Genomic DNA, 17,462 nt, shown 5'->3' on the forward strand with positions numbered 1-17,462 from the left:
GAGCTAATTAGTGCCTTGCATGGCAGCCTTTTGCTGTTGGTTTGTGTGTGTGTGTGTGTGTGTGTGTGTGTGTGTGTGTGTGTGTGTGTGTGTGTGTGTGTGTGTGTGTGTGTGTGTGTGTGTGTGTGTGTGTGTGTGTGAATGGGTGAACAAGAGGCAGTACTGTTAATAGAGTAAAAGTGCTTTGCATATAAATGCAGTCTATTGACCATTTAACATTTGTTGCTTCTGAGACAACAAAGTTGCTATACCAGGTACCCCACTTGCAAGGGGGATGTACACATTCTTGGGTTATTGGTAGCTTATCCATTCACAATACAGATGTTTTACTTTTTAATTGAAGTTTACAGAGAATGTACTTAAACACGAAAGCAGATACAAATCCAATGAAGTAATGCACAAAACATTATAAAACTAAAACAGCAGCCGTATAATTTTAAGCGTAGCAAAATACACATACAAACAAGTATAGAAACACAAGTATACATACAGGGGTATACGAGTTGGTTAAGATAGGTGGAGATGTTGCCAAAATAAGTGTAGTCCAGTTTCAAGATGGTTTAATACCAAAATGCAATTGGTATTAATATCTTCCCTTTGATAATGATTTCTTGGGCAATATTTATGAATAATTCTGAAGGATGCTTCCTTTACCTTGTTAATAAGTATTATTAACAAGGTAAACATCCACAGTTTTTTTCCAGCGAATATGCTGGACAAATTGTTCCAATAAAAAGACCTACCTGGAGTCAACTGCACAAAGAAAAGGTAAATGTTAAGCGTCAGGTCAGGAAACATTCTGAAACAAAATAGTCATCCCAGCGGGGATAGCATCCAATACCATAGCAAAATCCTTAGGTGTTACAGGAATCTTATGAAGTAAAAGAAATTCCTCATCATTAAGTAGTAGTTATTGGGCATTAAAGAGTTGACTCACCAGTAGAATATTGATCTGAAACCAATATTCCAGAAATAAAGAAAACTTTTTTTAAAGTCTCTATTATTCCAAATAATGTCTATGTGGTGAAATATTGTGTTTATAAATAAAAGACCAAATTATGAATACTTGCCTGTGAAAAGCTAATAATTTTACTGGAATTGCTCAGTCGGCGACTCTGTATAGACGTCTGTGTGGAATGACGTCAGCAATCGTCATTTCCTCTTCTTTCCCGGTAGTTACGGAAAAGCTGTCCATCTTGTTCTCCGGCATTAGCAAGAACTGAGAGCTAGCAGCACGGAATTTATTGCTAACGTTAGCTACTGAGATTTATTTTTGGGCATATTGTATACACATGTATATTATTTCAATATCGCGTTAACTATCGCAAATATACAAGTGTTGTAACCGATTTAATGGCGATACATTAAGAAGATCAGGATTTAACCTGGTTGTAAATCGTAGTTTTAAGCTATTGAATAGCTAGCTAGCTATCATAGAAGATTATGATGGCAAACAACACGGCTTTAGTAGCAGGGAATCAGTCGCAACAGGCCTTGAATAAACCCGCTGCGTCTGGAAAACACGGAAATGTGTTGCCTTTGTGGGGCAACGAGAAGACTATGAACCTAAACCCAATGATTCTCACGAACGTGCTTTCGTCGCCGTATTTCAAGGTGCAACTCTATGAGCTGAAGACCTACCATGAGGTCGTGGACGAGATCTACTTCAAGGTAGCCATCGCCAGCTTCCCGCTGTAGTTCGTGAGATTTAGCTAGTGTAGCGAACATAGCTAGCTAGTTCGTATCTTCGGACACTCACTAGCTGGCTAGATAACGATGTTAATGATTGGCGCTGATTAGCTAAATCATATCACGCAAACTGTTTCCATTGCTATCTAACATTCATTGTAGCTAACAGTTATTTCATTGTAGCTAGCAAATAAGTGCTTATTTCCATCTTAGTGATGAGGACTGAATTAGCGGCGGTGGCTAACTGTTAATTGGCTAACAAGCATGCGGAAAGAAATAAGTGTAAGGATGACTGTAGTAACGTTAATAATAATTGAAGTTTTATTACATTTTAAGTGAACGTCGATTATTGCCTTGAGTACAAACCTTTTTGACAATGAATACAAAGTCAAACAAGACGCGTATTTGGCCATCTAGCTTGCATCCTGTGTGGCGGTCTACCGTGCTACGGTTACAGTGCTAACGTTACCTCGGCATAAAAGAAACACGCAGCGTGAAAAGCTGAACACATTTGGTGGTGGTAACGTTATCTTGTTGACATGACTGTGTTATGCAGGTAACGCACGTTGAGCCGTGGGAGAAAGGCAGCAGGAAAACTGCGGGCCAAACTGGAATGTGCGGAGGGGTAAGTTAGAAGTACGTGATTTTCGACTACTTTTGTAAAGCACAATAACTGAAGGAAAATGGAAACGAACATTGATTTCGAATACGTTTTCATTTGAGGTCCGTGGTGTTGGAACCGGAGGCATCGTCTCGACTGCATTCTGTCTGCTGTACAAACTTTTCACCCTCAAGCTCACTCGTAAACAGGTGATGGGACTCATCACACACACAGACTCGCCCTATATCAGGGCCCTTGGCTTCATGTACATAAGGTTAGCTTCTGCTTTGATTCAACTTTTCATAGCTGACCCCCGATGCTGTATTAGCTGAATTTAATTTTAATGCTGGTTTTATTATGAATAATAATATTGGTCATTCATAAATATGCATTACGCTAAATTATTTATGTAGTTAATAAGAGTAACTGTAAGCTCATTCGTGTTTGACATACATTGAGAAGTTTGGTACTTTATACCAACTACTGTAAAATATTTTAGTGCTACAAGTTATGAATAAGAGCCAGCTTCTTTATAAGCAGCAGTTTGATATTGTTTTGGAAATTGAACACGCTGGTGTAGATTACAAGAGAAAATGCCGTGTTATTGCTTTGAATTTCTGTCTAAAGAGATTTGGTCATTTTTCTTGAAATTTCTGCCAGTTTATAAGAATTGTAATTACACGGTGGTGACTCCGTTGTTGTGCGTTTTGAAATAGATACACACAACCCCCAGCAGACCTCGTGGATTGGTTTGATGGCTTCCTTGATGATGAGGAGGTATGTGGAAAAGGGTAATGCCTTCTTGGTTCTATTTTGTTTATTTATGAAATTTGTATTACATTTCTATTGCATGGTACTTATGGCATGCGGTGCATGTCATGTTCTTCTGTAAATAAAAAGCAGTTTGATTACCCAGATGAGGAGCAATCACCTTATTGTATGTCCTTTCTGTTATATTTCTAATTATAAAAAGGTGTTTCCCATTTCCTGATCCGATGGCTGTATTAAGGCAGATTGCTATTTATTGATTGCTATTTCTGAAAAGCCGAGGAAATGTTTGGTTCTATTTGTTCTTTTAGTGCATGATTTACAATTCAGTACAGTTGTATTACCTTGCACCATTGCTATCAATTTGCCTCATTTAAATGTTTCTCAGTTTTGCTTGTAATTGAGTCGATGTTTCTGCCTTGTCAAAGGTAAGCTTTCAGTTATTAAAATGTGTAACAGACTAATGCTAAGGCATGCCCCAGTTAAAGTGTAGTCAGCACTTGTACTAAGCACAATTCCATTTGTGATATTATCATTTGAATTTGTTGGCAGTGATGTGACTGAATTAAAAGATAATTAAGTCGTTTCCCTTACATTATTCATTTTTGCTATATGGATCAGTGCTGGTCTTACATGTACTTGTAATTCTCAGACCTAGGACTTCCATTTTCTAAAGCATTTTTACTCCATTGTGATTGGCCAATTTCCAAGATTACCCATTTAAGAATTCTCCTGTACAGCAGGTGAATTGGAGATTGTCCACAGTTAATTTATGTCTAATTTCAAGTGGCTTTTTGGCATTTGGCGCTGGTTTCTGTGCAGCTGGTATGAGCCGTCTTCTATGTGCTTGCGCTGTAGGTTGACTCCTGACAATAGCTGGCTAACGACCTGAGTGGTGAGGTGACACGTGAAGGAAGGAAATGTTGCGGTAATGACCCTTATTGAAAAGAGTGGTCATTGAATTTCCTTTTTTTTTATTTTTATTTTTTATAATGCTGCCATACCTTGTAAAAAAATGCAGCTGCTTTCTATTGTCTAGCCATTTTTGGAGCCTATAGTGTAAATACAGTGCTGGGAGTGAACCATACCATTAGACTCAATGGGAAACGGCTAATCTCTTGTATACTTTTTCATCTCTGAATGCTAATTTCATGCCCAACAAAAAACGGGATCAGGAACTAGCCAGTGAGAAAGCCAGGGTAGGCTTGGTTCCTGGGGCCTGTCATAATGGCCTGGGTATGACCTTTTTTCCCAGGAGCTGGATGTGAAGGCCGGAGGAGGTTGCGTCATGACCGTTGGAGAGATGCTGCGCTCCTTCTTAACCAAGCTGGAGTGGTTCTCCACTTTGTTCCCACGCATTCCTGTGCCTGTCCAGAAGGCCATTGACCATCAGATGAAGAGCCGGCCAAGGAAGGTCCCTGAGCCTGAGTTCCAGGAACCGGTTCCAGAGGAACCTGCACGGCAGCCAGTACGCCGACGCTCCAGGTAGGTGTCCCTCACTCCCATAAACAACCATCAGAGGGATTCGTTTTTTTGGAAACCTGTGCATGGCTGGCTCGTCCTGTTGATATGCCATTTTAGAGAGTAATTGGTAAATGGACTGCATTTATATAGTGCTTTTGTCCAAAGTGCTTTACAATGGATCCCTCCCATTCACGCACGCACGCACACTCACACACATACCAAAGGCGATAGGCTGCCATGCAGGGTAGCAATCAGTTCATTAGGTGCTATTGGGGGTTAGGTGGTTAATATGATTTGATACCACCCCCCTGGTATCGAATCGTGCAACGGTTGAGAAAATGATTTCATTTATGTGAGAAGGCATTAGGTGGACAGCTGTTGTGTTTTCCTTGTAGAACTCCCAGGAGGACGCCGAGCCCTCGTCGCTCCCCAAAGAGGTCAAGGAGCAGGAGCCACCACCGAGACGGCCGCGGGAGAGCCAGCTTTGACCGGGAGCTGGAGAGGGAGCGCGACCGTCAGAGGAAGGAGCGGGATGTGGGGGACAAGGACCGAGACAGGGGGCACAGGGGGGACAAAGAGCGGCAACGCTCTCTGAGCCTGGAGCGGCAGGGCAGCAGAAGCCACAGCACCAGCAGGGACAAGAAAAACGAGCGCAGGGAGAGGGAGAGGGAGGGCGAGAGCAACAGGAGCCGGAGGAAAGACCGCGACCACAAAGACAGGGATGGAGAGAGGGAGGAGCGATCCAAGGACAGAAGGCATAAAGAGGACAGGGAAGAAAAGCGAGACCGAGAGGAGAGGAGAGCAAAGAGAGCCAGCCGCAGCAGGAGCAGGGACGGGAAACGCGAGAGCGAGAGCAAGGGCGGGATGGACAGAGAGGCTAGGAAGCGAGACGGCAGCCGCAGCAAGGAGCGCTCTGGCAAGCGCGCCAGCGCAGAGCGCCCGCACAAGCACAGCCTCAGCAAGGAGCGGTCACACAGGCGCAGCAGCAGCCGCAGCAAAGAGCGGTCAAGCAAGCGGAGTCATAGCGAGGAGCGGTCACACAAGCGGAACAGCAGTATTGAGCCTTCACACAAGCGCAGCCGCAGCAAAGAGCGGTCGAACAAGCGTAGCGGCAGCAAAGAGCGGTCGAACAAGCGCAGCCGCAGTAAGGAGCGGTCGAACAAGCGCAGCCGCAGCAAAGAGCGGTCGCATAAGCGGAGCGGCAGCAAAGACCGGTCAAGAAAGCGTAGTCGCAGCAAAGAGCAGACGGATAAGCGAAGCGGCAGCAAGGAGCGGTCGCCCAAGCGCAGCAGCAGTATAGACAAGTTTAACAGGCGCAGTGGCAGTGTAGAGCGACCGGCCAAACATAGCCACAGCAAAGAGCCGTCGCTCCAGAAGGAGAACACCGAGGGGAACGGGCACGAGCGTGAAAGAAGTGTAAGCTCAGAGCGACAGGAAGGAACACTGGACAGCTAAACAGAATCAATTTGGGACTCCCCATGCAATCCCAACTTGAGTTACTCAAGAAGTTACTCAGTGGTAGATTTCTCCAAGAAAAGTCTCACCATTGCAGTCCTCATTGGCCGGTGTAGTGTAGTCCATTTCACAAGAGATGATGCAAAGGTTTTAATTTTTTTATGAAACGTTTTTGTCCTCATGATCCAACTTTGTAAATAAAGGTCTGAAAATGTTTTAAATCCAATGGAGCAACCACAGTGGGTAAATTTATACAAAGTACCCAAGTTCGTTGAAATTGTGAGGTTTGGTTTCAAACTATTTGTGTTTCAGTGTTTTTTTTTTTTTCCTAATAAAATACTTTCTTGAAAGGGAAAATTGAAGTTGTGTCATGATACGAATTGCTCTTGAAAGCAGTAACTTTTAGCTCAAATCAGGCGATGAGTTTGATGTTCCATATAGTGTAAAATGAGCCAAGCTATTCTATGCTACTGCCTGATGTGAACCTGAATTTGTGTCCTGAAGTTCTGTTCATACATGTCATTGATGACTTTCACTGAATATGATTTCAATATTCCCCTTTGTAGCAAGTTTGTTGAGCATCAAGTGCAGTATGGCATCTCATGACTTGTCAATGTCGTTCTTTACAATGGTATGTAATTTTACAGCTCATTGAACATAGGTAAAGTTCTAGTTGTGGGTGGGAATTCACTTAAGAGGACTGGGAAGAAAATATGTTCTGAGTTGTTTTCTAAGAACTGGAAATGTGCATGTTTCCTTGTGTGTATACCTGGGATCCACAATAGAGACCGATCAAACTGACCTTGTGTTTTGTTCAAACTCCCAAAACCACTGACCAAATCATTGAATTTTCAGTTTACTTTTATGAAGCAAGGAATTAGTTTAACAGATGTATATTCCTTAAATTATGCGTTGAGGTTAATAAATCGGGTTAATGGATTATCACACATTGTCACAAATAAAGCATATTGGACAGTAAGATGTATAATTGACAACACAGTTTGGAACATTAGAATTTATTTGATCTAAATCTATGTTCACATTTGTGTACATACGTGATTAAAATGAGAATATAAAATACATGTGGTTATTGGAAAGTAACATTTGAAATGATTATACATAAACATTGAGAAATATCTGAAATCTTTTGGTGAGGTTTCTAATATTTCATTTTTACCAACCTCAAAATGTGATTTCTTGCTATTTTATAGAATTTCAATCCCTAATTTTTCAACCTAACCTAGTGTTCCATGTTAAAAAGCAAATCATTCATATTCATGGATTATAATTTAACCCTGTCTAAAACAGCTTTACCTGGAAATGCATTTGATAAAAAAAAAAAATCCAGAAATGGAGAGCAATATTTATAAAAAATTTCCCTTGTCCCTCCCATCTTCCCCCTTCCCAAAAGAAAGGATCCTGACACTTCGATATGAGGCTGGATCTCTTCGACTGGAGCCTGTCCTCTTTTGCTGCATCATACACAATTGCTCTGGTCAGAAGCCTGAAGGAGTCCGTGGAATTAACCATTTATTTGCCCTAGGGTGAACGTGCAGATTGGCTCAGAAGAACTGATGATGTGGTTGAGGGAGGTCTTGGCGGTGACAACAACGCAGTACTCCGTGTTGGTCTTGAGGTCAGTCACTGTGAATTCCTCACCAGTCACAGTCCGTACCATGGGGCTGAGAGGCCCTGATTTGTGTTGCTCTTTAATCATCAAAATGTAGAATGTGGCTCCAGGTACACTCGTCCAGTTCACTCTCAGTGAGGACTCACTCAAGGCCGTTGCCAATACCGGTGGAGTGGTTGGCCCTTCTGAAAACATTAAGATGTAGAGTGAAAGTCACATTATTGTCAAAAATCAACAGTATTTGAAATTAATTGCAACTGCAATGTCATACAGCATTCACTGGTGATACTCAGTGCCCTCTAAAAGTATGGTAATAGAGTGGAAGTTGTTTTTGCTATGTACATTTGGATTTGAAATCAAAAGATGAATGTGAGACAAATGTACAATCAGCTTTTCGTTGTATTTACATGTGTACATGCTTTAACATTTAGATTAATTTCACCAAAATTAAGTTAATGGAAGGACTTGCATCACCCTTAAATACAATAACTGCATCGACGTCTGACCCACTGGCATCGCAAAACTTTTGGCATCTTTGAAAATGCTTATAGATTTTATCACTGCAGCCACATTCAGTTCACGTTCATGTACTGTATATATTTTGGTCTCGAAGACTTCTGCACATGGCGGCATGTAATATTTTCACCCCTGCCCTCCGGAGAATGCTAGTGATGTCACTGACCACTGTTCAGGGTTTTTCTGCATAGCATTTAGGATTTGTCTATCATCATCTGCAGTCTACCAGTGGTTTTTTTTTCAAGATTTTCCAAACTGCCACACTATTCTTAATTTTTTCTACTCTCAGATATTAGTTGTTTTTCAGCCAAAGTTCACTGGTGTTAATGAAGGTGTATCTATTCTGGCTATAAATGCAATCTCCACAGATGAAAACAGGCTAAAACCATTACTTTCACTGCTCTTTTATATATGAACAACCCATGCAAAAGGACACAACAGTTAACACACATCAGTCATCCATTTAACTTATTGTTTTGATTTACTTAAAAGTTTATCTGTAGATTTAATTTTAGCTAAACTGTGGAACAGGAAATCTTTTTAACCTCAAATCTAAATTCCTTTAGCATATAGCAAACATAACAAATTTAATTTTACTGTTACCGTACTTTAGGAGGGCAATCTGTAATGTAATTCCATTGCTTACCGGTATCCTCAATATCGGACAGATCTCTTCGTTTACGGTTCAGCGCTGGATCTGTTAAAGAAATGTCAAGTGAGGCTTAAACAGAAACTGATGCAGTTTTATATCATTTTACCTTGACCTACATTTTCATTTCCATTCCTGAGCAGACTGAAATGACTGATTTCTACATAATGAAGCAAAAATTGGATCTACAGGTTGATTCTTAATCCTGCCTTTGCATGGAATTTGAATTTCTTTGACATGGCTCATTCTAAAAGGCTAAAAACAGAAGCAAATAATGTTGTTTCACTCCTGTCTATAAGAAAACATATCTCCCCATGGGTAAAGTATGAGTATGAAGTTCCTACCTTGGATGTCTGTTGTTGGGTTGCTTTCTCCTGCAGAGTTGCTGGCAGTGATCTCGATAGCACTCCTGTTGACACTGCCCAGTGTGCAATAGAGCTGTTCAGTTTTGCAGATTTCTGACCTGGCAGCGCTGGACCGCTCATAGACGGTATATTGTGTTGCAAAGACAGAGGCATTCCAAGAGAGGACAGTAGAGGCGTTGACTTCGCTGAATGTGACATCCAGTGGAGGGCAGGGAGCTGAAAGGAGATTGCAGCATTTTTATTCTAGTTTAGGGGTTCTCTTTTAATTCATTTGTTCATTCATTTTTTCTGTGATGTGAAATGCTATTTTTGGATTAAACAGAGTTGCTAACTGCATTACAGTCGGTAAATTAGCTTAATGTTCTGTAGTTTTGGGTTTAATTTGGCAAGGACACCAAAATACACATTGTGATAAGAGTCAGCATGGACTATTTAACTATGAAGGCTATCAGTTTATCCTGCGAGATCTCAGATCCACTGACCAAACCCCACCCCACCTACAGCCGTCATAGTAACACAGCTGCTTGAAAATGTAATAAATCTATAATTATTGGCTTTTATCCTGTCTTCAGTTGCCCTGCTTGGTACCTGTGGTTCCTGTGCTGGCCTCAGACGGCTCGCTGTTGCCCGCAGGGTTTCTGGACCTCACAGTCACGCTGTAGGAGGAGCTGCAGGGCAGGAGGAACTCAAAGGAGGTGCGACCCGTCCAATAGGAGGACACCTCAAAACCCTCCTGGGCATCGCCTTCGAGGTTCCCCGTGGCCTCGACCTGATACGTCACATTCTCACAGTCCACCTGGCTCCAGGATACCCTCATCACCTGCGAATCCTCCCGCATGGGCAAGAACTGTACCTGCACCAAGTCAGGTGGGCAAGGAACTGGAGAGGCAAGCAGCAGCAATGAACAAACAAGTAACAACGCTTACCATGTATACAGGCTTTTCCATGTTATTCCAGCTCATATTCTAAATGTTTATCTGCAGTTAATATGCATCAATCATTATACCATGTGTCAGCCTGCCTATGCTTAAAATACATCCCTAAAAGTCAGGACTATCTCTAGGTCCATGTATGATTACACAAACTTGGAATCCCATTTGAAACAGAAGTCCCCATGGTCTATGCACACATTATATGTACAGTATTTATCATAAGTTACCTGCTCCCTCCAGCTGTGGCTGGCTGAATGAGCCATTACAGACGCCATCCGAAGCCTGCACAGAAAAGTTGTACATGGCCCCGCACTCCAGTCCCTCGATGGTACAGGACGTGTCCGTGCTGTCACAGTAGAGCATGTCTCCATTTTCACCCTGCGCACAGGCGAAGTACTCCACGGCTCCTTCGCTCTCAGCCCAGCTGAGCACGGCTGATCCGTTCCCACACTCAGCTTCCACAGACAAGCTGTCCGGCATGCAGGGCACTGTAGACCATCATAGAAAATGAATGTGGAGATGAGCTCAAATCAGTCCTATAAATCCAGTGCAAGTATATTGAATGGTAAATGGTTGGCATTTATATAGCACCTTTATCCAAAGCGCTGTACAATTGATGCTTCTCATTCACCCATTCATACACACACTCACACACCAACGGCGATTGGCTGCCATGCAAGGCCCCGACCAGCTCGTCAGAAGCATTTGGGGGTTAGGTGTCTTGCTCAGGTACACACCTCGACACAGCCTGGGCGGGGGATCGAACCGGCAAACCTCTGACTGCCAGACGACTGCTCTTACTGCCTGAGCCATGTCGCCCCCATATTGGCGGACTGACCGCCGGTCTCTGCTTGGTGCATAGAGTTGTGTACCTGAGTTAAACGTGACCTCCATGCTGACTGGACCGGTGCAGTTTTCAGTACTGGCGGTCACAGTGAGGCCGTAGGGCATCCCACACTGCAACTCCTCAAGGGTGCAGTTGGTGTCTGTGGTGTTGCACTCCCGCAGGTCCCCATCTCTCCCCATGGCTGTAAGCTGGTAGGATTTAGCGACCATGGATGGGGCCCAGGAGACGACCACTCCCTGACACTCACAATCTGCGAGGGGGACCACGTCTTCAACGGTGCAGGGCGCTGAATGGTGAGAGGAAACCAGGTCACACATTATTCTAGAACCAGAGATGGGTAACCAGCATACTTCACCAGCTTGAATCTAAATTCACAATGCGACTCATTGTTCACTTTACTTTAGCAGTTTGAGGGCATAGGACATCCACTGTGCATGTAGGATGGTACAGTGCATGGCAAGGGACTTTTAGAATATTAAAATCCCAATGAGCCACAAGTAAAATTAACAGTAATAGGTACACAGCAACCTGCACAGCCTAATTTTAAAATGCCAAATGGATCTATGCGTTCGATACGACTTGAAATTCAATGGACAAGTTACAGAAGAGTTAAAGTGGTTCTATATGAAGCGAGTGATCATTAAAAAAAACATACAGTCGCTAAGAACACGCGCTGCTGAGAGCCTGAGGTTCAATGCAACAGTACAGTAGGGCTGTACCTGTGCTGATCTTGAGAGGGGGACTCCTCAGGCTGCTGCACTTGTCAGAGGACGTAGCCACAATGATGGTGTAGTGGGTCCCGCACTGCGCACCCAGCAGGTCACAGGAGGACATGGTGCTGTTACAGGAAAGGATGCTGCGGTCATCGCCCTCAGCTGTGGCAACGTATTGTGGCGAGCCCTCCATCATCTCCCATGACACCTGGATGGTGTTGCTTTGGCAGTCGATTACGGCGTCGATGGTGCTCAGGACACACGGAGCTGCAGGAACACAATCACGTGGCCTATTAGGTTGCACATTCTACTGTTGTTCGGACAAACGTAACAGACATCAGTGCCAGCAACTAATTTCGTGCCAGTCTCTAAGCACATAAATAATTTTATGGACTAATACATTTAATGTGTGTTAACTAGTGTAATGCATCCATGTAACAGCCACAGCCTTCCATTTGACTGCTGTGAATTTAAATGTAAAGTATGGATATACAAAAACGTTTTCAAACATCACAACACAACCCACCCGAACCTCTGCCACAATCCACCAGTGGATTTCTAGGGTGAATGTAAGCGAGTCATTGCTGTAAACCTTACCGTTTAAACAATCCTTTCAGAGAAAAAAAAAAAACATTTTATTTTAAGCTTTACAGATGCTGAAATTAAGGTCCATAACTGTATGTTTACAGTTTATTGGAAATACACTAATATTGGGTTATAGCCCCAAAAGTGGGAGAGGAATAGGTACCTGTTTTGATCTCAAAAGTAGTGTTGGCCTGGCTCTGGCAGTGGCCATTAGAGGCGGTGACATTGAAGATATAGAGGACCCCACAGCGCAGGTCAGGCACATTGCAGGTGGGCTCGGTGGAGAAGCAGGAGGAGTTGTAGCCACCCGTCCCATGTGCCAGCACTGAGTAGCTCTGTGCTCCCGGGCTAGGGAGCCACATAAGCCAAACTGTGTTTGTGACACAGTCCAGGTTACCCGTGACCTCCTGCGGCACACACGGGACTGGAACATACGACAAATACACAGCACGTTACAATTTACCTTCACTTACTCTGTCATGAGGATTTAATAAAGACATTAATATAATGCTGGAGAACTGATCAACCAAATATTCTACAGTAATCATTACATCATTGCAATCACGTCAACAACCTCCAGAACCATGAAAATGAATAAACTCCAGCCACAATTTCTAGGATGTAGCCTATGCATTGTCTGAAACTCATCTGATTCAAACAGTAGATACCAATTTCACCATAGTTCTACTGCATTAGAATCCTTTTACTTTGCAGGTGAGTAAGATGTGTGCTCTACATGCAAATAAGGGCGGAAGTACCGTAGTTGGTCCCCATCCACAATTCCTGGGCTTAATGTGTTGTCTGAAACTACTCTGATTCTTATATATAATTGTGAGTTTTCCTTCAAATGTCTTACAGAGAGTTTTTGAATTATTTTCAACAAGCAAATTGTGTTATAGGCCTGTCATGCTGAATTACATTCGCAGATTATGGGCTATTTGTGTTCAGTAGGGCCTTCTAAAAAAAACTTTATTGTGAAATATCCGGTTCTCGTGGCTAGTTCTATTTGGTTGTAGTAGCCTACGATCGAGACCAGAGGTGGAAAACTTTTTCCCGTGTTAAGACAGTTTTTTTGGGGGGGGTTTTCTTACCACCTCGCGCTCTCGTTAATGTCTAGTCTACGCCCAAGGTATACCCGCTGTTTTGCAGCGCTTTCAAATATTCACGTCAGCAACTGCACGCTTTCTGTGCCGCGACGTCACCCTAACAGCATCCATAAAATAAGTTGTTGAGGTAGGCTTTCAAACGTATTTAGTAAAATTACAGTTTTCATGTTTAAAACAACTAACGCTTTGTCAGTCGTTAGTTATGGCCATTCATAGCAAGTAGGCTTACAGCCTATTCAACCAATACATGAAGGTTATTCTAAACAAACTATTGGGTGGAGTTTTAATGTGATATGCGGACTAATGTGGCTTTTGGAACTTCCATTTCTCCCGACATTTGATCTGCTTACTGTTAAGCACTCTTGCAGTTGGCTTTAAGTCGATCTTTCAGAATTCTTAAAGCCGGGCATTGCCACTTTTCGCTTGATAGACTTGATAAATCGTAACTCGCTACATCGGTTGAGGATGTCCGAAATTAACCCTACGGTCACGGACAGCATTGGCAACCGTCAAAAAACAGGCGGTGGTTCAGAATAAAACCGATATAAACGGGTTTGAATGTGTGCAGGCCTACTCCTTTTTTTCTTTTTTTTTAACTTTTGCTAGTGGGGTAAGTTCTTTTACAGCATGGTTGTTGGCGTTGATGCCCTCGTGTCTAATTTGATTTTGGTCTTAGGGCCTGGCTACTGCCTTCGTATTTGTAATAGGGAAACTCAAAGCCAACAAGCAGAGACATTAAACCTTCCAGGAACAAAATGTTCTACATGTGCATTAATTGCAATTGGAACAGCTGCCATTCCCAAACTCCTTAGTAGATTTTTGACGCTCTTGTATGAATATTCCTGTATTTCTCTTATATGGTTGGGTTGAGGAGTGAGACAGAACATTGTAGGGAATGTACTTCAGTCTGGAGATAAAGGAGTAACTTACCTGAAGACACATGGACAGCCTGGCTCGGATCACCATAGCAGCCTCCTCGGACAGCTGTGACTGTAACAGAGTAGTTGTGGCCACAAGGCAGGTTTGACATGATGCACTGGGGGCTGCTGGTATCAAAGGAAAGGTCAGCCCCATCCTCCCTCTCAGCCACCACATGGAACGAATCGGCATCTGCGCTGGACTCCCACGTAACCACGAGGGTCCCAGAGTCACAAGACAACCGAGCCTCCACATTCTCAGGGGGGCATGGAGCTGGAAATGGAGGAACAGGGACAGAAAGAGATGAAGCTCAAATTTAAAAAATGACCTTAATTATCCAGATAGGTCAACTGAGAACTGGGTGGGGAAAGCAGGGAGCTGAATAGTCAATCCGATCTAGGGGTTCACTAGCCAATGTTTTCACAGCATTGCTGTGGAGCTAGTAAAAAAAATCATATTTAAAATAGTTAAACACTCTACATATTGTAATTTAGTGTGTTCCTCGGCTGACCTGTCCGTACGCTGGACATTGCACTTTCTGCACTGTCGCAGGAATCGTCCTGGGATGTAACGGACACATTGTAGGTCTGACCACAGCGCAGTCTCTCTAGGTTACAGCGGGTGGCGCTGGTGTTGCAGGAGGCCCGGTGGCCGTCAGTGGCCTTTCCTTCGACTGTGTAAGAGGTGGCACCGCTGCCCCTGACCCAGGTCACGGAGGCAGTGCTGGAGTTGCACTGGAGGCTGGTCTGTACATTTCGGGGCTGGCAGGGTCCTACAGCAGGAAGAGAGTCACATTAAAAAACTTCAGAAATGCTGCTCCAGGACCAACACAGGTCCTAGAGTGTTTAAAGATTGTTCTGCTTTTCAAGTGCATGCCAATCTCTTAATTTTATTATCAAATCAGTAGTGGCACTAATCATGATGCTAGTGATATAATCTCACTACAGAACTTGCTAAAGGATAGCAATAATGCTTTTAATCTTAGTCTTGACATTGCTGGATTGCTAACTACATGGATGATAGAGTGGGTAGCAATCATACTGGTAATAATACAAAATGACTATATAAGTAACAGCTGAGTAATAATCCAGTTAGTAATGTAGTCCTGAAATCCAGGCAAGCCCACCAGACTGCAGGGTCAGGAAGGAGTTGCTGTTGTCACACAGCTCATTCAGGGCTGTGACAGTTAGGTTGTATCGCTGGCCACAGTGCAGGTCCGGCAGCTGACAGCTGGTGGAGGTGGTGTTGCACTGAGCTTGGTGGTTATCAGGGCCCATGGCCTGCACGCAGTAGGAGGCCACACCTTCTCCCTGCTCCCACATCACCAGCCCTGTGTTGCTACTGCAATCCATCTCTGCACTGACATTCTGGGGCTCGCACAATTCTGGGTGGGGAATAGAAGAGGTCACCTACCCTGGATGTTTTTTCCCTAAAATACTTCCACTACTGTTCAAAAGTTTGGGCTCACCTTGTGTTTGGGCTCACCACTTTTTACACGTAGTCCCCATTTTAACGTTTGAGACAAATTAATGTAATATCAAAAGACAAGGTGACCCCAAACTTTTGAACAGTAGTGTATTTGTTCAATATTAATATATAACTAATAGCCTAATATATAACCTGCAGTTACTCAGGTTAAAAAGTTGTGTTTTCAGTGTTGAACTGTCCAGTCACAAAGTGTTCAAATACACATTGACCTAAATTCACTCAAAAAAAGTTTTACTAGCAATACAATGTTTTGTATTCACAAACACAGTTTGACAAGTGCATTTTGGTGAACTCGCAAAATGTGAAGAAAAAACACTTTATGTAGATCAAGGAGACATTATACAGTATTTAACTGACAGTTTTAAAAAAATGTACTTTTGGGAACCCCTGTTCCAGGCGGTTGTGTGGAGTGTGGGTAGTCTCTTACTGGTGTCCTGACGCACAGGGCTGCTGTCTGTGCTTGAGCAGTCATCATTGGAGGCAATGACAGTGAAGCTGTAGGTCATGCCACACAGCAGGTCAGTGAACTGACAGAAAGTGTCACTGGTATTGCAGTAGGACGCATAGCCACCGTTTCCCTGGGCTACAGCAGTGTATGAGGTGGCGCCGTAGCAGCTCTCCCAGGACACCATTGTTGCTCCTGTGTCGCAGTCAACCCTGGTTTCCACCTCCTGGGGAGAGCAGGGTACTGTGGGGATGACAGGAAGTGACATGATTCAGGTCGATAGGGCTGTGAACTGATATTTGGTGGTGCGTCTGTCTCACTGTGCATTCACAGATTTGACACTGAGCTGCAGGGGGAAAGAGAAAGAAATTCCACCACCATTCCACTTGCAAGTGCTGCCATGTTGCAGGAAGCAGAGAAAATATGTAATGTTGCTGTGAAATCGTGACACAATATTGAACTTACAAATAGAGATGCTGCACAGAAAGCAACGGTCACTGGATTATCACATGAACATACAGAAATTCAAAAACCCTTTGCCCCACAGGCCACATATATGGTACAAAAAGCCCTCACAAATGATCTGTAAACATGGGGAGATACAGTTCAGAAAGCTGTATGAACATATTGAGAAATAGCGACAAAGTAGTGCCCACCGGTCTGTAGTTGTGTGGTGGCACTTTCGGAGATGTTGCAGTGCTCATTGCGGCCGACCACGCTGATGTCGTAGGTGCAGCCACACATGAGGTCAACCAGCTCACAAGCCAACCCTGTGGTGTTGCACTGGGCAACGTGGCCTTCCATTCCAACGGCGCGCACCATGTAGGACTCTGCCCCGACACTGCCTTCCCATTCCACCCGGGCGGAGTTCATGCTGCAGTCCAGCTGGGATACAGCATTCCGAGGAGCACAGGGCACTGGTGGATATAGGGGACATCAATGAATAGTTGGAAATAAACATCATGGGTACATATTCAAATTCAGCAGTCTCATTAGAGGCAGGACTGCAGTCACCTGCTAGGGAATTCTACTCTATACTAGCTAACTCACTGGAACTGTTCAAACTGCAAAGTCCCCTGTAGACATGGTAAAACGTGACTGAGCCACCAATGTTGGCCAGAGAATGGTGCATTACGATGGCTCAATAATTCATCATGTTTACAGAAGCGTGAACCACACTAAGGACCAACACTGGGCCAACTGGGTCACATTTTACAGTGCTCTTCTTTTCTTTTCTTTTTTTGATTTTCCCTTTTTCTCCCAATTTGGTAGCCAATTATACCCCATCTGA

General features: G+C 43.6%; 2 protein-coding genes across 2 annotated transcripts in view; one reads left to right on the top strand and one right to left on the bottom strand.

Annotated features, from left to right (window-relative positions):
* Positions 1-1,167: 1,167 nt before the first annotated feature.
* LOC133128520 (pre-mRNA-splicing factor 38B-like) lies at positions 1,168-6,334 on the top strand. The gene is made up of 6 exons (XM_061242115.1): positions 1,168-1,671; positions 2,246-2,314; positions 2,413-2,564; positions 3,007-3,067; positions 4,314-4,543; positions 4,918-6,334. Exons 1-6 carry the CDS (start codon positions 1,444-1,446, stop codon positions 5,975-5,977), a joined length of 1,800 nt encoding a protein of 599 aa, XP_061098099.1. The 5' UTR covers positions 1,168-1,443; the 3' UTR covers positions 5,978-6,334.
* A 1,001-nt stretch (positions 6,335-7,335) lies between these two features.
* LOC133128907 (uncharacterized) overlaps positions 7,336-17,462 on the bottom strand; it is a 39,365-nt gene continuing 29,238 nt past the window's right edge. The window contains exons 44-56 of the mRNA XM_061242713.1: positions 16,828-17,088; positions 16,154-16,414; positions 15,365-15,622; positions 14,750-15,010; positions 14,251-14,511; positions 12,378-12,638; positions 11,636-11,896; positions 10,942-11,202; positions 10,297-10,557; positions 9,726-10,016; positions 9,117-9,353; positions 8,770-8,820; positions 7,336-7,792 (exon numbers count right to left, since the gene is read on the bottom strand). Coding sequence (XP_061098697.1) covers positions 7,500-7,792; positions 8,770-8,820; positions 9,117-9,353; positions 9,726-10,016; positions 10,297-10,557; positions 10,942-11,202; positions 11,636-11,896; positions 12,378-12,638; positions 14,251-14,511; positions 14,750-15,010; positions 15,365-15,622; positions 16,154-16,414; positions 16,828-17,088 — 3,218 coding nt within the window. The 3' untranslated portion in view covers positions 7,336-7,499. The remainder of the gene's footprint in view (positions 7,793-8,769; positions 8,821-9,116; positions 9,354-9,725; positions 10,017-10,296; positions 10,558-10,941; positions 11,203-11,635; positions 11,897-12,377; positions 12,639-14,250; positions 14,512-14,749; positions 15,011-15,364; positions 15,623-16,153; positions 16,415-16,827; positions 17,089-17,462) is intronic.

This window comes from Conger conger, chromosome 5 (assembly GCF_963514075.1).
Source record: "Conger conger chromosome 5, fConCon1.1, whole genome shotgun sequence".
NCBI classification, from domain to species: Eukaryota; Metazoa; Chordata; class Actinopteri; order Anguilliformes; family Congridae; genus Conger; species Conger conger.

Bases quoted from the DNA above. Each gene is read 5' to 3' on its own strand.
- LOC133128520 (XM_061242115.1), top strand. From the start codon at position 1,444: ATGATGGCAAACAACACGGCTTTAGTAGCAGGGAATCAGTCGCAACAG. The intron at 2,315-2,412 runs GTAAGTTAGAAG...TTTTCATTTGAG, and splicing joins AAACTGGAATGTGCGGAGGG to GTCCGTGGTGTTGGAACCGG. The intron at 2,565-3,006 runs GTTAGCTTCTGC...GTTTTGAAATAG, and splicing joins CTTGGCTTCATGTACATAAG to ATACACACAACCCCCAGCAG.